At 41.1% G+C, this 22,676-nt stretch overlaps 1 protein-coding gene across 1 annotated transcript in view; it reads right to left on the reverse strand.

Moving 5' to 3' along the window:
* Nucleotides 1–22,676, reverse strand: part of DNM3 (dynamin 3) — a 178,191-nt gene that overhangs the window by 1,481 nt on the left and 154,034 nt on the right. The window contains 3 exon segments of the mRNA XM_009892901.1: nucleotides 12,074–12,310; nucleotides 12,942–13,168; nucleotides 17,558–17,722. Coding sequence (XP_009891203.1) covers nucleotides 12,074–12,310; nucleotides 12,942–13,168; nucleotides 17,558–17,722 — 629 coding nt within the window.

Raw genomic sequence — 22,676 nt, forward strand, 5'->3', positions numbered from 1 at the left:
AAGTAGGAACAGTTCCTGTCTCTGCAGATTACAAAGGAAACGTGTCTCGTTCTGTTAAAGCTAAGTAGAAGATGAAAAGAATGTAACAATGTGTTAATCTTCTTTGAACTGGAACACAATATGAGAGACAAATTTACACTTGACAAAAAAAGTCTTGCTTGGCTCAAAGTGCATCTTGTACGACAATATTCTCTTTTGGTGAAGAAAGGAGAATTTTAATCCCAAACACGCAACGAATACAAAATATGCCAACTGAAACATTCAAGTAAATCAACAAGCTAAAAAAATAGGCAAAATATAATTTCTTCATGGTGTATTTTTCTTACAGAAAAAATGTTACTGTGTTAACTATTGTTTCTTGGGTTGCTCCAGTGTAGGTCTTCTGGACCCATTTCCAAAATTTGTAGTTTCACAAAGAACCACTTCTAAGGCTCTGCATTTCTGCTGGGTTGCATTAAATTATTCCTTTGTTGAAATGCCTCACATTGCATTGTTTAGCGCTTACTGAAAACATCGTATCATGTGTATACAATTTACAAACAAGGGAAAATGCATACAGCTGTCTTCATATCAAATTTAAAAGATAGAAGGCCAAGCATGCATTTTAACACCAGGTTGAATGCAGCACACTGGATTCAAATAATGTAATTTAGTCAAATTGCTATTTAGCACAGCAGGATTCAGAAACCGGAGAGCACAGTGGGAGGATTTCCTGGATATAATCAGTCAAACCAAACCTGAACCAAAATCAGGCCTGAGCCCCATTTCCTCCTTGAACCAGAGCTGTTATTGCACCCTGACCATTATTTGGAATTTTCATTCATGCTCAATCCAGACCTGAACAGAAAAAAATCCCCCAGCGGGCTCTCCTTTCCACTTCAGAGTGCCGCTTCAAGGAGAAGCTGATACCCTCAAGGGGTGCCTGTCCGGGGAGGAGCCGCTGCCACCGCGAGGGTCTGGGACGCAGTGCCTCTCCCCTCGCCCCACGCAGCGGGCAGAGACGCACCAGCCTTGCTCTGCCTGCAGCACTGCCCCACAGGCAGGTCTGCTCAGCGAAGGGGACCCCTCAGCACAAGCTCCCCCACCAATTCCCAGTATGAATACCTCCCGGTGGAGGCGCACGCATGTATCTGGGATGCTCGGCATACATACACTTGGGTGCGTCTTCCCAACGAGTACAGGCAGGGACTTACATGAGGAACAGCCAGACCTCACCTTAGCTCCAGCCCCCTGCCTCTGCCCCCCGCCCCCCCGTGAAGGTGCTGCCTGGCTCCCATGCAGTTGTGCAGGGCTTCCTTCCAGCTCCTTAACCCCTTGCACCATGACTAGGGGAGTGGGAGCTGCACCCTGGAAATCAGAGGTGCCTTCCAGAGGAATGGCAGATGTTTGGGAAAAGAGAATACTTGGGAAAAGACCTGCAAAAGCACCATTCACCTCTAGTCCCACTGCTGACAGTCTCCTGGGCAGTTTCTGGTTCCCAGAGGGGCCATGCACAGAGCACAGCGCAGGGGTCAGCTCAGGGAAGAGACCTTGGCTGCGATAGCCACTGGCATGCAGTAACAACTGGCACAAGCCGAAGCTCAAGTCAAAGTGAGGAAAAGGACAAGCCCAGAGTTGCCTGTCACTAGATTTCCCTGCCCAGGTGACAAGTCATTATGTGTCCATTTTTACACTGGGAGTAGGATTCCCCTAAAAGCAATCTCATCCCCAATGCTTGTCTCTCCCCCTCCTTCACACCCGGAGCGGTGGCTGGAAGTGCAAGCGCTCCTCGGGATGGAGGGATGCTGGAACCTGGGCACCCAAACCACCACCTTGACATAACCGAGCCGGCAACCAGCACCATGCAGCTCCTTGCAAATGTCGTCCCACCTTCCTCTCTGCTCTGGTCACCTTCGAAAAACGCAGGTCTGAGGGAAAGCCTAGCGTGCTTTCGGCACCATGCCTTTCTGAGCAAAGGTTACACAAATGAGCGCTGCCAGACCCCTCCATGTGTGGAGTAAAGTGGAGAAAACGGGCAGTAACCTGGAGAGGAGAGCAGCAGGGGGAGCTCCAGCCTGGCTGTGGACAGGAGCAGGGGAAAACCAGAGAAAAACAACCTCCCCCAGATCCCTGCTCTGCACTAGCTGCCATGTCAGTGAGTAAATAAGTGACTAAGCCCAATTAAATGTTTAGTCTGAGGCCAGAAGATGATAGTGGTAGAGACGGCGTGAACCGCGTTTTCTCTGCGTTATCGGACCGACTCCGACTGCCCCAGGGTGCGTTCTCGGTGCTGAGCTGCTCCCAGGCCCCAAAAGGCGGCTCCCGATTCATAGAAAGCTCCTTCTTATAAAAATGTCACTGCAGCAGTAATTCCTATTTGGTTATTGTCTCCAACATTTCAGCTGGGGTTTTGAGTTTTGGGGCCGAGTCCCGCTGACTGGCCCCTTTAACGGGCCGCTCAGTCTGTTGTGTGGGTTTTGGTTTGGTTTTAGTTTGGGTTTTTGTTTTTTTTTTTTTTAAAAAAAAAAAAAGGGAAAAAGGGTTTGTAAAAGTTAGTGCTAAAGGGGCAGGGGATCATAGGTCCCCAGGGTTGAGTAAACGAGTCTGCAGAAAGAATCAGTTCTTCTAACTAACACACATTAAGCAGACATAAAGAATTTACCAATGAAAATTGTGGACTAAGTATGTATTTAATAACTCCCTGATGTTGCTGCAGAGACTCCTTCTTTGAAGAGCTCAGTGGGGTTTTGAATGAAGGGTAACTCTTACCCCCATGCAAAAGCTTTTTAAAAAAGGAAAAGTTTTACATTTATTTTTAACCTAAGCAGCACACAACATTTCTTCCAGTTTTAAAAGAACTCCTAAAAGCTTTAGCTAGGCAAATGCAGAGCAAAAGAAACTAAATAAAGCAAGTCTAGACTTAAAATTAGATCAGAAACATATGGGAGCTCTTCAAGCATTTGCCTTTTGAGAAGTGCTATCGCTCTCCACACAGAGTCTACAAAATATGCTTTCAGTAAAGCATGGCTGTAATTACCATGGGGGGCCCCACTCAAAGAAGATGGCTTCTCAGAGTGCAGCAAACGTACTTCTAAATAAAAGGCTTTCATTTCCACTTACATTTTACATTCTTGTTTGCTTGTGACCACCAGAGAACACTTGCGGAAGGCAGGCACATAACTATATTTTATGATACATCCTATAGATCTGAAATTGTAAACAAAAGTCCATTATTCTCTCCCTTTTCCATGATCTTGGTTTCCCTATAATGCAGCCCTGTTGGAGTACCCCAATATGTGACATCATCTTTGCAGAATTTAAAAAGAAAATATTTTTAAAAATCTCTATGCAGCTTTAAGTCTGACTGCAGGCAAATTTTATTTTAGGTGACAATACAAATCTGGATGTGAGGCATACAATAAGGGGATAAAAGAGTGACTTCAGGTGAGGAATAAATGCAGCTTCTCATTTGGGTGATAATTTAGAGAGACTAGGTAGTTTGGTCTTGAAATAGTTATAAATGCCTTGACTAATTTTATTTTTATACAGTTTTCGCTGTTTCAGTAAGATCCTGAGAAACCCACGCAGCTTAGCCTCTATTCTTCTGGGTTCTTATATAAACCTATTTAACTTTTATATGGTACTGCTCAACCTCTATCAGCTTCTGGATTTGGCAGAAAGTCCAAACCAGAAATTAAACTACTGTAGCCATCATGGTTGAAGAATAGAGGGAAGACATGGTTTGTAGGCCTCATTTGTTAGTCTACAGTCTGTGCATACTTAAAACTCTTTCTGGCCTACAACTGATGCAGCACAGCTACCGCGGAGTCTCCCAAACATCAGCTCACGAGAAAAGATGTTCAGTGGACGCAGGAAAAGCAAGTGGAGGAAAGGCACTTGATACTAGTGACACAAGTCATAAGAAAGTAGGAAAAGCAGTAAAAGGATGATGACATTAAGAGGAGTAAAGCAGGAATCATGGACAAGAATCGGGAGGAGATGATGACTGTAGGAGAAACGAGAAACAGCACTCAGTGGTGATGAAAGGAAAAAGTAGTTGGGTAATTTCTGTCTGATATGGTCCCTTAGCCCAACATAATGGTCCAAGACAGTGAAAATTTCTCAGATTTGTTTCTGTACTGAACAATGTCATTTTGTCAAACATAAAATGTCTCTAGTAAGCATGTCCACAGGATTAATATCAGCGGGCCAGTCAGGAACGGAAGCGCGGAGGCACACAGCACAGTGTCGGAGGATGCATGCCAGTTCTGAAGTAGCTCTGCAGCTGAACACGTATGTATCAGGCTCCACAAATGCATAGAGGGCGTGCTGCGACTGTACTGCCAGATACTTGCACAGCTATACGTACAGCTGAACCTCACTATTTCAAATGACCCAGCTGCACAATACTCGTCAGTGGAGAATTTTTGTGTTAAGTCTAAGCAAGTTAGATTATGCTGTTTTATCTGATGCCTATTTCTTTTATGTGAAAGAAACAAAAAAGAGTGAATGGGAAGAATGTGTCCTTCCACTAGCCACCACCACACCACAGCAATATAAATCTCCATTAATTCAAATGCTAACACTGTTCCAAAGCATTAGGGTTACTGAGGCTCCACTGTGTGTGATTTAACTTAATACAGATACTCCTTTCAGAGGCAGTGATCCAAAATATGATGCTCCACTAGATTAATTTATTATTTGCAACTCAAGCTACATTTTCTTTATGACCATCATAAATTAACATCTATCACACACACATACAAATATATTTGTATGTTTATGTGGGTGTTGCATTTTCAAATTTGTCATTTCAGGGAATTAATGTGTCATATGGAAAACTCATCTTGAATAAACAAAAAAATTAATTCAATGGAGCGACCAAGAACGACTATTATTCTTAACAAACTGTGTGTTCTTGTTTTTCCTTCAGCAGGGAACATGTCAAGTAAGCAACCATGCAACACATTAGTGAAGGACTGTCCCAACCTTTCAGAAACCCTAGGTCAGGATGGTCAAGAAGATCAAAACTGCCCATGGAAGAAGAGAGTTAGGAGTGCTGAGTGATACATTCAGAATGCTGCTTTACCTTCCTCTGTCCACTGAAGATGACAACAGAAGGGCCCCAAAAGCAGCAGGAAGAACATGTAATCCTTGCATAATAGCTCAAGTTTTGTGTACTGGCCTGTGTTTAACTGTACTGTTCAGCATCAATGTGAATCATGTACCCTGTCTTTGAAGACCACATCTACTTCTGCCCACTCTGTTCTTCCTTCTACTCACCTCTGACCTTCCTCTGCCTTTTTGTCTCTCTCCTCTTTACTTACCTTGGTGCAAGAAAGGTAGCAAACATTCTGGTTGTCAGCTCCAGCTGGAGTTGCACCTCTTCTTGTCCATGATGACAACTAACCTGATTATCAGTGTTACTGTTGTTAATGTAGCCACTGAGTGCCCTCATTCCCTAACGATCCAATACAGCTTGCAGGGGACACGAGAGTTTCAAGGAGAGCCTTTCAAGAATGCCCACAGGTTCAGGAAGTTCAAATCATCACTGCTTTCTCTCTATTTACTGTCATATGTTTTCTCTTCTAGCATAAGGAAGGCTAGAAATGCACTGCTATTCTGCCCGCTCTTTCAGACAAGGCCAGAAATTTCCTGCTTAACACCCTGTTATTAAACTACTCTGTTATAAGATTAAATAATTACTGGGGACAAAACACATCTTCAGGTTCTTGTACTTCTGGCAAACAACGTTTGCTATTGTTTGACTCTACTTTCCTTTTTCAAGTTGAGAGATGCTAAAAATAAAAACCACTTCCTTCTACTAACAGTATCTTGAGAGAGAAAAGGCTAAGGAAGCAAAAAAAAAAAAAAAAAGCTTTTGCTGAAAATACCTAACAGAATACATTACTCATTCAGTTCACCAGCTGACACTCACAAAGCAGGCTTCAACTGCATTTGAGGACTGCACTCACATCATCATCTTTATCCCAGAATCACTTCTTTCAACTCTTAGGTTCCTTCTTTTTCTGTCTTCCTCTCTCTTGCACCATTTTTGCTTACCCCTCCCCAGCACATGAGGTCTACACTAAGAGAATGAAGATCCGTTTCCCAGACTTCACTGAACTTTGAGAGTAACTTGCAACAGTCCCAATAAAACGTATCTCTCCTGGTTCACCTCGTTTAAAAACAACTTTTGTTGAATAAGGCTGGAGCAAGTAGCTCAGGAACAATACTAAAGACAATCAAAACTACATGAGATACAATAAATAAGATCAAATCTAAACCTCACATGAAACAAGTGACTCTTCAGATATGTTTGTTCAACTGTCATAATGTATCGCCCATCAGAAAATTCCTAGGCCACTGAATATAGGAAGTGGAGAGCCTGCCTCTGGCTGATGAAAGGAGATGCTGATGGGAGTCAGTGGCAGCAAATGTAGGTACCTAGGCTGCAATGTCTGATGTCCCATGAACTTTGTCTTACTTGATCTTCAGGACAGTCGTCTGGAGGAGAGGTATATGAAGGCAGGCAGTGAACAAAATCCTATCGCTAGTCTAGAAGAAAGCCATCCTTTTAGGGGCAGCAATCAGTGAAGCTCCTGGAGCAGAAATGGAGACCCTCCTGTATCTCTCACGGCATTACAGTTCAGGCAGGTGAAGAATCAGTTCCGTGCAAATGCCGTTCCAAATTTCTCTTAAGATCGGTATTGCAGAATTATAATGAAACCACAAGATTTGCTGTATTGTGACATTTTACATGTTTTTAAAACCCGTTGTGACCTGCTTTCTGGCCAGTCCCTCCAATGTTTATCCTCATTCAGAATGCTACTTCTTTCATAGCTTTTGTTAGGACTGAAGCTGCAAGATGACCCCAGGTAAGATGACCAGTATTCCTCAACTGGTTTTGCACATGGCAGCATTGCCACTCTAAGTAGCGTAGCTAGTGTTTCTAATGGTTGTCACAGCCACTGACACTAGGCTGCTCTTAAGAACGATTGCCAAATATTGCATTTTATGGTTTGAAAACTGTATGAAAAACTTTAAAAGAAGACAGTAATGCAAGGAGCAGGAGACATTTACAAAGGTGTGAGGGATGAGACTAGTTGGAAAGAAACCACGGCAATATGGTGAGAAGGAAAGGAGGGAATACATGGGGAAGGGAGACAAATGTACCGAGCCGGAAACCAAATGAAGGGAGAAGGTGAAAGAGGAAGCAAACAGGATGGTCAAGAAAGGGACAGCGAGGGAAGGGCAGAAAAAAGGGAAAACAAAATAGTGATAAAGGAGCAAGTGTAGGAGGGGGAAAAGCAGAGCTCCTTTCAAAGAGATAAGGGAAAATAAATAGACTGTCTTGCTTGAAGCAGCCAGCAGCAAAAGGAACATATTACTGGGTATGCATTTCAAGAAGAAATGTAAATTAGACTGGTAACAAATTACATAGGGGTGTCTTCCCCCAGGGCAGAAATCACAGAAAGAGTAACTGATTTTCTCACAAGTCTTGTGATTTTGGGGTCCTTGAACAGGCAGAGTTGGAAACAGGCAGAATATGGAAAAGCAGTATCCCCTTCTGTGGTGGGCTCTGGCTTTGCATCACCCGTGTAGCTGTATAGTCTTTTGATCACAGACATGAAATGCAGAATTAAATTAGTTATTCTTTGGCTTTCTTTTTGCCCTGGAATTGAGCAGGATTTGAAATCCCTCCATATAACACTTGTCTCACTGCTTGCAGGAAACACTCCTAATTGCTGATTATACTTTTTGAATATAACCCTCACTGAAGATCCATTCGAAGAGTACAAATGGATGCTTCTGCTGGATGGTGCTGTGGTCTCCTATTTGAGCGTTCAGATTGACATCATCCAACTCAGCATGCAAATGCTTTAAGGTGGGCACTTATTCATCCTGCCAGAAGAGTTTGATGCAATGGCTATTTAATTATTATTTATATTGCATTAAAAAAAATTAGTAGTAAGCTTCTAAGGCTGCAAGATCAAACTTTCAGAAGAGACAAGATTCCCAGGCTAAAGCAGGATAACCCTTCTGGCCATATATGCCTATGCACTATGACAGATTTTAATCAAATGATCACATGCATTTTTTTGCAAGGGATTCCCTTATCATTCAACGCACAGGGTTAGACATTACATTAAATCTTTACAAAGAACTCTAATCCATAAAAATCTATCACAGAAAACTTACCTAATGGTTGATAATTGGCAACCAAAGAGCTGAGTACAGAGCCTGTGGACCAGGAAACGTCAGGCAATGATGCTTTCTGCAGCGCTTCTGACTTTGTCTGGAAATTCCTAATTGTCAACCTATACCATCAAGTATACATTTGTGCTGGGTTGGCAGAAATACCTAATGATGGCTTACAATGTAGTTGTAAGATGTAACGTAGTTACAAACACAACAGGTCATGTAACTAGCCTCAGTGGCATAATAAAACATAGCTGCATAGCAGCTGTCACCCCTTCCATGCTGGCTGGGTTGAAGTACATTGTAGGGAGAGTATGGGGTTGTTCACAAACAGCACAACACGAATTCTCTCCCTGCTGCTTACCTCACATGTAAAGACCACCCTCAGCCCCCAGGGACCGAGCACCAGCACGCCTGAGGGTGAGACACACATGCTCGAGAGCATCCATGTTCCTGCCTGCTTGAGTGGATGGTCCAGTCCTTCAAGACCTCTGTTTAACCAGGTCCCTGTTTAACCAGGTCTCAGGGTTCCATATCACGTAGGGTCATGTATGTTTTAATGGCAAAGTGAATTAACAATCTCCAGTGCTTCGTTGGGAAAGCCTTCATGAATCCACAGTAGCACTGCAGAGCAGGACACAGAAAGAAAAGGGGAGCACCCTCCCACCCCCACTAACACCATGGGCTCTGCTGCCAGGAGAAAAACATTTCCAATTCAATTGTTTTCCTTGTGGCAAAGCTGAGAGTCCCATTCAGGACATTTAAAAGCCATAAATCAAAGCATCCACAGTAGAACTAAAATCGGCCAAGATCGGGCTTTCTGAACAGGCAGGCAAACACACATCATGGTAAGCTAAAGTGGCTCTAGTGCCTGCTTAAAGCCATCTTACCAAAGCGAGCACACAGCTGCATTTTCTTTCAAAATACTACTGCAGCCTTTTAAGAGAGAGGGGGAATAATCTAAATTCTGGCAGTGGGGAATATTTCACAAATCATATATGCTTTGGCATCAAGCCCTTAAAGCCAGGGGCCTTTACTCACAGGCTTTGCTGGGAGAGATCCACCCACCTCAAGTGGGATTAATTAAGAGAGGCATGTATCATGCAAATAGTTTCTGTTTCCTTACAGAAATATTCAGAGCACATAACCCAAAACAGCTTTAGAATCAGAGCGAAGCAAGGGAGAAAATTATTTCCTGCTCCCCTAACCCTTTTCCTTTCCCTGTACCGTGAGGAACAGTGAGAAAATGCCGAGAACCCACGATTTCTGTACAATTCCTTTGATTAAATGCTAACAAAGCTGAGGAAAAAAAGTATTTTTTTAAAGGCAGGGGCTGTATCTCACTGTAAGGTGCCCAGTTCTCCAAACCAAATGTGTGCTCAGCCACTTGTTGGAAAAGGACAGTCCAAATCTTACCCCTGAAAATGGTGTTATCTTAAGGCAGAACAGGAGAAAACAGAAAGCTTATATTTCTTCAGCACGTCAGGATTTTCAGCTCCATGTGACACTGACACGGGCTGCAACAAAAAGCTCCTTTGGAAAGCTAGATGAACTTTAAAAATACAACTTTCTTCTCAGGAAGTTAAACTATTTCCCTAGATATGAGAGATCCTGACACTTCAAGTAATCATTGCAGAAAATGGTGGTGGAGCAGTCAGAGCACAGAGCACCAGTTCAAAAATAAGTCACAGGGAAAGCTCAAGTTTCCACAAGAACTCTTCCTCAAAACCTTTTTTTTTTTTTTCCCCTTTTAATATCTCAGACCCATTTTCTGAGTCAATTTCCTATGATCCTGCGAAGGCTGTTATTAAAACCAGACCAAGCGTAGCAGAAATTCCAGGGCTCAAAAGAAACATTTAATAGGCGCAGGAGCCGGCCACACTGTCCCCCTCAGGTGATTTCCCCTGCAGCCCCTTCCCTGGGATTTCCTCTCTCGGAGTTTAGTCAGCAGGAGAAACCTGAAGTTTCAGCAAAATGGTAAACGCTTCCTTCATTCTTAAGCAGCTGAGATTTTTTTGTCTGAGGCTTTCATGGCTCTAAAAAAGACATCTAGGATCCAGTCCAGAAGATGTGTATAGCAGATATTTTTTCCACAAAAATGTCAGGCAGTCGTACATTCAATTACATATCCAGCTACAGCATTTTAAAAACACTGACCTCCTTTATCAGCCACTGTTTTGCATGCCACCAGGGGCAGTCAAGAATGGAGTTGCTTGCAGGTTGCTTACCCAAGTGTCTTTTGTGCCCTAGAAAACTCCTTTCTGGTCTCCATCCCACCTATCACTTTAGCATCAAAAAGATTATCATCAGACATGCTCTTGGCAAGCCACCTCAAGAAAGCAGTGTTCATGCAAAATCACAGCCAGGCAGGACAAAGGAGACATGCTGCTTTGCAAGGCAAGGTGAGAGATGCCAGGGAGCTATGGTTCTCTCCAGTAGTACAACTGACAAGACACTGGACCTCATTTCTGTATCTAGTACGTGATTTATCCTCTGATGGCACAGGGGAAACACTGGGGCCAGTGCCCAGTCCCAGGCTCTCCCAGCGAGGGGATGCTGCTCAGACTTCTTCCTTTTCAGCACTAAGTTTACTACCCAGGAAGGCAATTCTAGGTTTCTCCCCAGTGGTCCTACTCCGAGCTATGGGCTATCCATTAAGATGAAAAAATGCATTTCATGGTTGGGCACTGATGCAACAATGCCCTTTTCACAGCAAATATATAAAAATACTTAATTTCTCTGATACACCTCATTTATTTATTCTTCATATTATAAATAGTATTTATATTAGAAATAATTAGCCTCAAGTTTAAGTTACTGACAACTACAACAGATCTTACCTATTTAAAAGAAAGTTATTCTCCAACGGTTCTCTTCTCAATTACCATTACTAAAACTGAAAATGCGCACATTTTTCTTTTTGTTTCTCTTTTACTGGTTTTTGTGAGGTTTTTTTTGGGTTTGGTTTTTTTTTTTTTCCCAAACTATGACTAATTTTAATGTAACAGTTAATTTATTAGAAATGGAGAAACCCCTTTGTTCCAACATTGCCTAATCTGCCCATGCCTCTCATAATTTAGGAAATTAATCAAGCCCTCAGAATCAGAAGCTTTCATATTTATGCGTGTGTATACGTATTTGAGTGGTTACGTGTATTACGTCATTGTGAAAATAAATATTAAGGACATTTTATTCATATAACTTATATAAAAAAGCTGTTAATGCCACACAAAATTATAAAATATGCGAAGCTACTTTAAAAAGTACTGATAAATGCAAAGTCCTGGGAAGGAAAGGAAATGATCTAGTGATGAAAATCCTGTTCCTTAACTAATTGTTTTGTACCATATGATCTACACGGTTAGACAAGTATGGACTGTTTTCAACTCGCTGTAAATTACTTGCGTTGTGGAATAAAAATCAGACTCCTATCAGTTTGTTCCACAGGTTCTACACAGATTGTTCTCGTTCTCTCCCACAAGAACCACTCAGAGGTCTCAGAATGGCAGAAGTGAGCTGTTGTACCCCTGTCCCTCTTCTGGTGGAGGGGCAGATGACCTCTCTCTCTGTGAACCGCTATGTAGGTACAACACAACCAGAACAAGGGTTCTTAATGTAAGATAATCAAGTGTCTTCAGACTGACTGACTGGAATATTTTTTTTCATGAAAAAAACTTTCCATCTTTTCAAAGTGTCATATATGTCCTAAAAATTAGTTCCTCGAAACGCCTTTGACTCTGCAGGGAATGTCCAATTTTGCTTTGTTACAAGACTTTCTCAACAACAGTGCTTGACTTTCCGACACAGTGCAGAATCTGTCTGTTATGCTAGAGAGAGAGAACCATGCCCACCACACCAGGAAGATTCACACCAGGAAGATTAGACACCTTACCTTGGGACGCTGGGAGGAGCTCGGGTCGGCCGAGAGGGAACCTGAGGAGGTCCTCCAAGGGCTTCACCACCACTTGGAAATGGAGGCAGTGGTCCTGGCCGGAACGGGACTGGGGGAGCCCCCGACTGAGGGCCTGGAGATGGGATTGCAGGAGCAGGTCCTCGGCCAGATAAAGGTCTGGTTGGGGGATTGTTTAATGTAGGCCTCCTCTGAGTTGAGGGACTTGGAGGAGGCGATCTAGTGAAACATCAGAGATTTAAGAAGTTCAGTGAGGTGGGTTTGGGGGTTTATTTTATTTTATTTCATTTCATTATTTTTAAACAGAAATTAAAACCTTTTTTATGACTGACAGTTTTTTTTTCTTGGCATTTTCCTTAGCTGTCAGTGTCAGAGCAGCACATTATTTCTCACAGTTACCTTTCCCATAGACAGCATGACTTATGATAGTCAGAAATAAACATACGAGCAAAGAGGTAAACGTAACAGATTTTAATATTAGAGCTGTAATAACATTCTGTTAGGTGGATTTTCTAGGACATGGAGCCTGAGATGCTGTATTATTATAACAGCTTGCAAGAAGAGGCCTTGTGGATACACAATTGGGGTGGCATAAGTGGCTGCTATACGAAGTATCAGACAAGCTATAAATCCACTGGACGGTCTTCTCCAAGGCAAGTATCTTGTCTGGTGTTTACATACATATTCATAGAATAGGTATATGTGGGAAAACGTTCTGATTTCCCTCACAAATGTTATTCATGTCCTGGAGGAGTATCTGCCCAAAAAGACAGACAGGGAGGGAGCTGCTGATGCTGACAATGTCTGCCTGTCCTAAATTTCATTGCAATACAGATTTGAGGCTCCTTACCTGCGGGCCTGCTGAAGCCAAGAGTCATCTACAGGAGGGGGTGCAGGGGTTGAGACAGTGCTAGTGCTAATATCACCGATGATTGCTAGGGCTTCCTTTAGTGCTTGGTACATGCGGAGCATTTCATCTCGCCTCTGTGCCTGTTCAGCCGACTCCTCCATTAGAGTATTTTGGTCCTCAGAAGAATACAAGTGAGCCAGGAGCTCTGCGTTGATGAATTCTTTTACCTATTTCATCAGACAAAAAAAACCCAACCACCAAACAAATAAACAAACAAAAAACGCATACTGAAAATACAATCCTGAACAAATGCAGTGTGGGACCCATGGAACCAGGAGACGGACATATCTCAGTTTAATCTGTTTCTCCTACTACCCTACATCAATTCTACTGGTCAGATCACGGACTAAAAAATGCTGAACTCAGATTGAGCCGACAGTGCAGCAGCCTGAGGTCTAGCTGTGGCCCAAGGAAAGGCTGGCACATGCAGCTGAGCAGAGCAGCTGGAAAAGGATGGACTGGACCTTTTAGCAGCAGCCTGCATGCAGATGGGCTTAAGGCACTTATGGAGCCACATTCTGGGACAACGATTCACATGTGAGGATAAGATGGTTTTGTGCAGACACTCCACAATGCGCTGTGGCTGTTTTTTGTATCTGTCTTTGAAACACCGGACATGGTTGGAGTTAACACTGGTCTGTGTCTCTAAGGTGACACCTATGTTTACAGCTCATTTCAAACAGGCTTCTCAGCAGCTCCCAGGAATCAGCTGGCATTTTGGTGCAATTCTAAATGGCTCAGAGGTAAATGGCAGCTATTAGCAATACCATTAGATATACTATAATCCCCCGGGAATAGGAATTTTCAGGCTTTATAGCATCTTTGTCAATTATTTTCTCAGCAACAATTTACCCAACTGTAGATGGTGGTTTTCATCTCCAACAACTTTTTCAGATTCTAAATATCCCATCCACATACATTCAAACTGAAGGGAGAAGTCTCCAAGTAATCTAATTTACTGTATTGATTTCCTGCTATGCCTGGCCTGGTTATAGAAACCTGTGCCACATTAGGAGAGATAAAAAGCTAGAGGTACTCTGATTAAATAAGACTGTGGTAAATAGACCAACTGCTGACCTACTAAATCCTTGCATTTGAGACTTTCGTTGCTGTTCTGATCTATTTCTCATCTGGATTTTTGCTCTATAAAGCTTTTTTTGAGCCGGAGATACCGACAATAATACATTCCCAAGATTCTGATTACATAAACCTGAGCTCCATTTGCACATGGCTTTGTGCTAGTTTAGCAACATTGATTTAAGTCCTGACAGTTAGACCAAGGCAATGTTTGTGTTCAGACAAGGTCAGTAAGAGCAGTCCAACTGCAGGAGTGTGGGACCCTCTATGGTCACCTAACAATGAGGAGGAGGCCAGGACAGACCTTACAGGGAAACAAAACCATATTGCCTACGCTTGGTTGTCATTTCCCATTCACGTATGACAGGAGATGCACAAATACTTAGCAAAGCCTGCAAAAATTTTCCATGAGTCTCATGCTGTTTTCCAGTAGATGGTACTGATCAAGAGCCAGAGTACACTACTTTTCTCATGATTGCCAAAAACTCCACATTAAAAACAGATATCATAGTTAAACAGCATCACATTCTACTCGATGAAATGAGCATTTTAATGGCATCACTTCAAAAAAAGAGAAGTAGTCCTAAAATTAGATTAAGGCCAGAGCTGATTGTAAAAGCATTGTTAAACCACAAATATCTGTTTGAAAAAAATCAGCCTGTGACAATTATCATGAGAGATCCCTGTCTGCCACTAGCAGGAGACTCCAATAATACCCTGAACTCTTCTGGAAGGGAGACTGCTGTGTTAAGGACAGTTCTTGGATCAAACACCTTTCTTCTGCAATCGGATGCACTGTACTAGACAGAAGATCTTTCACAATAGCCACTTTCTCCAGCTCGGAAAAGGAAGGGACAGTGACACTTATTCATGCCTTTGCTCCTTTCTAGAAAACAGGAAAAGTCAGAGGAATGGTTTAAAACATTTTCCTTCACAGACATCAGATCTGCAGTCAAAGGTGAACTATGGCACACATCCGAAAAGCCAATGCCACAAAACGTGCCCTGTCACTCTGAAGTGGGGTAAGATGGGCTTGCAAGGCAACTTCATTCATCAGTGGGCAGACTACAACAGACATCACTGCCTCAAATGCAAACACAATACATTCCTTAACCTTAAGCTTGGTGGTAACAAGTACTCTGGAGTTTTTCTACTCAGCTGAAATTAATATCAGCACTGCTTATGGAGTATAAACTGTCTACTGTAAGATCACACCCCTCGTATAATCTGTGATACCTAGGCACCGTGCAATGCAAACTCTGAAATGTGTGGTTTGTTTGTTTGTGTTTGAATTGTTAATGGTAACTCAATGCAGTTCCGTGAGGTAAATGTATTTTCTTTTAAGGTACTCAATATCCACTCTAAGAGAAGAATAAGGCATGCATTTGGAATACAACAATCTAGGCTTAGGCCTCAAAATATGCTTAGGGACAGCATCTAATTTTTTTCTGTACACTGAGTTTGAATATGATACTTCCCTTGAATTCTAAGTGCTCATTTACAGGCCCACAAAGTGGAAAGGAAGTTCTAGGAGGACTCTGGAGGTTACAGTTGTCATGGAAACAAACTCCTCACGATGGATTTGTTTCCAGAGTTTTGGAGGCAATACGATGGGGCAGCAAAAAGTACAGAAAGTACTTAACTCCTGGTGGATGGGTTGGACTCCTGAAGACTCCAAGGAACATACACACAACTTAACAGGACCCACCTTCCATCACAGCTCCACTGGTTTCCAGGTCTTTGCACAAAACCTTTTAGTGTGGCTCAACAGTGTTAATTGAACCATTTCTTTCTTTTTTAATAGTGCTGATTTTCTAAAAATTATATTTTAGCTATTGTTTTTAATAAGATATTTTACTGCCTATGCTGCACAGAAATAAGTGCATTAATGCTTCTAGTCTCACTCTTCACAGTCCTTTAAAGTGTTTTGATTCTTTGCCACAAATTTAAATTCTAGCAATTCTAGCAAGCCCAAACACAGCTATGGACTATAAGGTCAACTGAAAGCTAGATGATGCTTTAAGTATGCTGTTTCTGTGTGCCATGGTCAGCCCGCATGGCGGACTTCACCGATGTAACTAACAGCTGATGAGATTGAAAGTACAAATTCTTACAGTATTGTACTTCTGAATAAAGCACCCACTTCAGAGACCCTTAAACTATTCCATATGAGGAGGTGAGTGGCAGAAAATTTAATGTAAACTTTCAAAAGGAACTGCTCACTGAACTCTGCAGTTTATGAAATGAGAGCTAAAAAACAGCCCTTTCAAAAGGCACTGAAGTTGTGCTAAGTCAAAGCAGCAAGTTGATGGCTGTGATCTGGAAAGAGCAGCAAGAACATGCTCATCCTATAAAGTCTAGAGCATGACCGATTTCAGGAAAAAAAAAAGGCAGTTCCATTTCTCCCATGCTCTTTTGTAAAAACTCACCCATGACTACAGCGTTATTTGGAACCTGACTCCCCCCTAAACCTAAAGAAGTTAATGGAATGTCTCTCGCCCTCATGCAAAAATTCTGCTCACATTATGTGTACCAGGAAATCCCATTGAAATTTCCTGTCCAACCACCTAACTCTGAAGTGCAACACAAATTCCACAGGGCTAATGAAATCCATCAAAGGCTAGAGGTAGCTCTGAGTCAAAAGTAAATGCTACTTTCTAACCAGATTTGCTGCATAGCATATTGGTTTTGTAAAGACTGATTGGTTTGATGACCTCACAAAAAATGTGCCACCCATAACTAACAGGAGCTGTGCTCTCCATTACTAATTTATATGGCAGCAGTGGCACTAATATTAAGCTTAGGTTTCAACAAGGTCTATTCAGAACTCTGCCAGGAAGCGAAGGCTAAGATCCTAGGGCAATGGAAAAACAATGATATCTCAAAGCCATTTCTTTAACCAAATTATCTTCAGATCTAAGAAAGACACACACAATAAATCAAACAACCACATCTGCTTATCTAAACAACAGTGTCCACAGCTTCTAGATTTATTCCTTGAAAACAGTAACCTGAAAATATAAAGAAACCCAAATAAAATAAGAACTGCTTTAAGAAACCATAACAAAGGACTACAGATTGAAAATCAAGGAAGCACAACTCTGCTCTGCTACTCTCACAGACTGCTTAGATGGAGCTCCCAACTCCCTTTTCCTGTTATATCAGAAGCAAGACAGAAAAAAAAAATATCCTTGGTTTACCTTTAAATAACAACTTATATTCTGATTAAGATGTAAATTAATTCAATCTTCAGCATTTTGGAGTAAGCATTCAAGGCAGACTGGCAGCCTTTGAGAAGGCTGCAGAACTTCATACTACTATGGAAGACTGGAATATTTTGTCTAAGAGTGTGATATTTATGGAAGTGTAGTCTTCTCTTTAGTACATGCTGTTGTTGCTGCTGTATTCAAGAGGTGTGTTTGAGCATAAGAGATTTGACAGACACGTTAAAATAATTTAGAACCCTAGCTGCTACTTACATTATTGATCATAAGATGCATGATTGTTTTCGGAATCAAATCTCGGATACATTTGTTGATAATAGACATGTAGGAGTCCACAAGATTTCGAATTGTCTCCACCTGTCTCTCCAGCTGGGGGTCCATTGAAAAATTGTCTGCTTGGCCATTCTCATCATTTTCAGTCTACAAAGAAGAAGAAAAAGAAAAGTCAAGTCTTTCAGACTGCAGTAAAGCAGAAATATATTGGGGAAAAAAAATGGACTTAAACTGTAGTAATCCAGCAACATAACTCATACAAAAAATGTCTGGAGGTTAAAATACGAAGTAATGGCCTGTTTAACATTAGTGTTTAGCATCATTAAATTCAGATCTTTAAGGGTTAATGCAATATAAGATGCAAGACCTTTTTCACGAAGCACATTATATATTTCCACACAAATTCTTGATTTTACATTAAAGAAAGTTTTCAGACAAAGATGCATGCTGGCAAATGATCACTTACTGCAATACTTATTATCAAATCTTTTACCACTCAGATTCAGTCAGCTTGACCATGCAGGAAAGCAGCACCGTAAGACTGGATTTTGAATTTTACCCTCCTGTGGGTAAAAACCATTCTTGCTATATTTAAGACTGACAAATTCCACAGTTCAGCCTCAAACTTGTTAGATGTGAATAGCACCTATGTAAACAAAGGATTTATGAAGGATAAAAGCAAAAGCACCATTGGTTCCAGTGTTCAAGGCTCAGCATAACATAGGCTGGATTATGTATTAGAGGTCTCTTTTTCATTGGACAGAAAAAAACTTCTTTGTATGTAAACAGCTGACCTAATTAAAGAAAATAGCAGGAACTTTAACTGGGAGCTAAAAGGTACGTACTTTACTTCAGTCTGGCCTGTATAAATATAAGAAAATAATAATAATAATAATAAAAGAATAGTAGCCTTTTGGTGAAAATCAAACTGCTTTCTGAGGCTCAAAGATGCCAGAAGAATGGAATTTCAACCTGGAAAGTACAAAGAACAATGTTCTTTCCTCAAACTCTGACATATAATACTTCTCCCTCTGAACAACCACCAAAGCCATATTAGCGTGAACTATAAAATCTAAATCTGCTCTGTTGATACCTAGAAGCATAACACAAAGAAACAGAAAGTATTTGCAAAAAGTGAAGAACTCAATAATGAGAACTAGTTACATACCAGCGAGACCTCTGTCAGCAAAACTCCATTTACAATATAGTGTTTAGCTGAAATTTGCACATCACTAGTGCTTTACAGATTCCCAGAGCAGTCAAAATCAGCAGCTAACCCATTAGCAAAAGACCGTTAGCGCTAGATATGCAAACATGTCACCAAAGAGGCTTCTCCCTGCATGAAATCCATTCTTGCTGGGCCAAAAAGAAATTACTAGTTTCATCTCCCAGTGCAGGGTCTGCTTCTGCTCGTACAGCATTGGCAGGAAGACCATTTCATACTTCCTCCATGTAAACTATGGCTTGGTCAGTCCAGTCTAAATGAAAGGGCGATACTTGTGATTTGTTAAGTTATAGTTTTGTTAAGAAATAAGATCCAGTGTACCATCTAGAAAAAAAAACCCTAAATGTTTGTATAAGAAGTTTCAAAAGTTCAGATTGTTTTTAATTACAGATGAATGACTGGAAAACCAACTAATCTATGGACTTTAAAAATAATTAGCAGTGCTGCCTAAAAATCTTGGGACTGTGAAGGACACTGGAAAAGCTCATGATGAAAACAGTGTTTTCAGTTCTGTAACACCAGTAGACACACTGCCCTATAAACCTTAATAATTTTGTTAATAAACTGCATATGCCAAAAAGTGCAGACTGAGTATTTTCCTTAGCCTCCATGTCTGAAAAGAAACTAACTATAATTTTCCCTGTGAAATACCAAATAAATAGAAAATCATACATCTATCATATATCCACAGATTTTAGCCAAGTAACTGCAGACAAAAAATGCCCCCTTCACAGTTCCCCTGCATTTGACTTCCATTCTCCTTCTTTTCTTCTTCACTGTCTATATAAAGTGCAGTTTGTCCACGTATTTTTTCTTTTCTTTTTTTTTTTTTTCTTCACTGTTTAAATTACAGATCAAAATAAGATTCTTAGCTGGCTAAGCAGCAAAGTGACAGATGTTTATCATTATCCTCATCAAGAGAATGTAAAGTAAAAATAGTAATTTGTCTCTGATCTTTAAGGCAAAGGGTAATAGTCTGCAAACATTTAACCTTTTATATACAGGCTCATAGGTGATATTTACAGAAAGTGGATAATACTTCAGGAGTCCGTCTCTTGTTTGAAACTGTAATAGGGCTGACTTCATCCTGTTGATTTATTTTCTCTTAAATCAAAAAAGATCAATCTTTCATGAGTTTACAGTAATTTATTATGAAAGCTTCTGGCCGTAGTATTCTTAATGATTTGATGTCTCAACTGAAGGCTTTTCATGCCAGAAACCATCTTGTTTGGATCGCATCATGCACATGGAAATCTGCTTCTAACAGATTTCTGTGCTCTACAGTACACCTCCAAGCATTATCAGGCTTTCTTTTGTAAGCCGTTTCTGCATGGTGCCAACAGCAGCATCTGAGAGTAAGGTTGCCTGGTAAAGCTAGGCATCACAAGAAGACAGAAGTGATGTAGATGCCCTAATTCCATCTCCATGTCATTCTTTCAAAACAGCTGGTTTTCTCACTGAGCATCATGGTGACACTAGGTTCAGTGCAAGCCACCCCACAGCCTAAGTCCCTGCCACTCTGCATTCTGGAAAGGCTTTTGCAAGTCTGTTGTAATGAATAAACTCAAACCAGAATATGTAAGAAAACCCTCACATCTCACGTTGAATAGAAAAGGAGAACAAAGAAGCAGGTTTCTGTGCCTCCTTTCTCAGCAGCCACAGTCCCCTTTCAGTGCTCCTCGTCCTCGAGCCAGAATTTGCTAGTTCCAATAGCAAGTGTTAAGTGACAGCATATAAATCTGGGTTAAGTTTTCGTTCAGTTGACTCTTACTTAATACTGGTATTAATTGTTGACAGGAATGGAATATTATTACTTCAAACCAACACAACTGCAATTACTTCAGGAACTTTTGTAAGAGTCCAACAAAGAAACTATGGAAGAATCTGAAGTGCTAAAAAACAGGTTAAGAAAATTAGATTCATCTTGGAAAACTCAGGTTCAGAATATCTGATGAAAATACACCAAAGCTACAGAAAAACAATAGATGAAAAACCCATGGATGAAGGGAAGGTAACATGGAAGCCAGGATGGTGCTTCGATTTATAGCCACATAGCCACAGAGTTAAGGTCCTTCCCTTCTACTTTCTCTGCACTTTAGAAGAATGAAAATAATATCCATTCCTTGCACTCTGTAGTGGATCTCACCTGTCTTTCAGAAGCTGCTTTGTGATCCTTGCATGGAAAGGTGCTAGTGAAACACAAAGTATGCATCATTGCTACTCTTCTACCTTTCCTGCATTTAGATACCTTTTGTCCTAAGAACATATTAAGGATTAACTAAAGTATCATACAAGAGAAGACTAAAAATGGCAGGTGAAATCCAAACCACTTAAGTTTGTGGGAATTTTACTGCTGGCTGCAGTGGGAATAGGATTTCACCCTAACACATGCATTTCTACCAGAAAAGTTTTCAGTCTTCTGAAGACTGTAAACTCTCTGCTTCAAGAATGATTTAATGTGGTACAGAGGGATGTAGGCACGAGGAATTATGTGAAATCCAAAAAAAAAGGAATAGTACCTCAGGATATCAGAATAATTTTCCTGACTCTGAGAATTAGCATGTTGAAGAACGCCCCAAGAAAATTCACAGCAAAACTGGGTAATATACTAAAAACAGTCTTGAGCTGGCCACACAGAGAGCGCAATACTTCTAATTTCCATGATTTCATTACATTCAGGGCAGCTGCCAGCATATTTTAGAATGTCTTATATAACATTCCTGATGTCAGTTTCAAGAAGGACCATTTGTCTAGCATTTTCATTAGAGCAGTATATCAACCAATTTTCTGTAATCAAAAAGGCATTCTATTAAAAATGACTGAGAGGAAGCAGACTGGAAGGTGACTGACTAAAGGGTAAAAGTCAAAGCAGCAGCAAAGCAATGCTCTGTACGCTAAGAAGTAAGTCCATGGCTGCAGTGAGAAACCAATCATTTAAAAGCTGCTTTCATATCTTTCATGTACAGATGCAAGTTCATAACAACAACCACAACCTGAAAATTAATCATTCTCCTCAGGTTGTATTTATGTTTTAATTCACAGCTGCTGAGCGTATAATCTGTTTTATATATTCCCATCCAAGTAAGGTGTTTCTTTAATGCACCAACACTCAGCACACTGCAGTTGTCCTAAACCCCCTTGCCTTTTCCTTAGTCTTTACAACTGGTTCTTGATATTGTCTCTTCATTGCAGTTTGATGCTGCATATATAATTTAGCGAATATACTCTCAGCTGTACATAGCGTGCCTTTTGCCAGAGGACTGCTGAAACCACATGATGGCTTCACACAGTGAGGTTTTCTTACTGGAAGGAACCACAAGTAAATGACAATACATTACTTTTGTGTATTTACAACAAAGCGAGCAGCAGAAAAAGAACATTTCCCGGGTAGCTTGGAAGCTGTCCTTCTCCCTCACAGAGGGTGACTTTGCCACTCTCTTCCATGCTTTCAGCATGTCCTGACTCCGTACTGCTGTCGCCTTTACTGAGCCACCCACAGGCTGCCCCTTTCAGCTACTATGCTTTCATTAGCAGCCTGGAATTGCTCTAAGCAGAGGTTATGATCCGGCTTTCCCTTGCACGCACGCTCTCCCTCACTTCATACCTACACAGAAGAAAGATATAGCCTAGCTCAATTTGATTGAAGAGTATTTCTCTCTGGATTAGTTTAAACAATCGCCTACTTAGATTCTTCTTTGTGGTTACAGACATTGTACAGTACAGACCATTAGCTAAAACCTTCTGCTGAATCCACATATTGCTCCCCAGATATTTACATAGTTTTAACGATCCCAAACATTCAAAACCTACGTTAGGCTGTCTCCCTGCCTTCTTCAATCAAGAAGCTGACTTGGAACTATGAGACAGAAAGGAATG

This window comes from Charadrius vociferus, unplaced genomic scaffold (genome assembly GCF_000708025.1).
Source record: "Charadrius vociferus isolate BGI_N301 unplaced genomic scaffold, ASM70802v2 scaffold39, whole genome shotgun sequence".
In the NCBI taxonomy this organism is placed as follows: Eukaryota; Metazoa; Chordata; class Aves; order Charadriiformes; family Charadriidae; genus Charadrius; species Charadrius vociferus.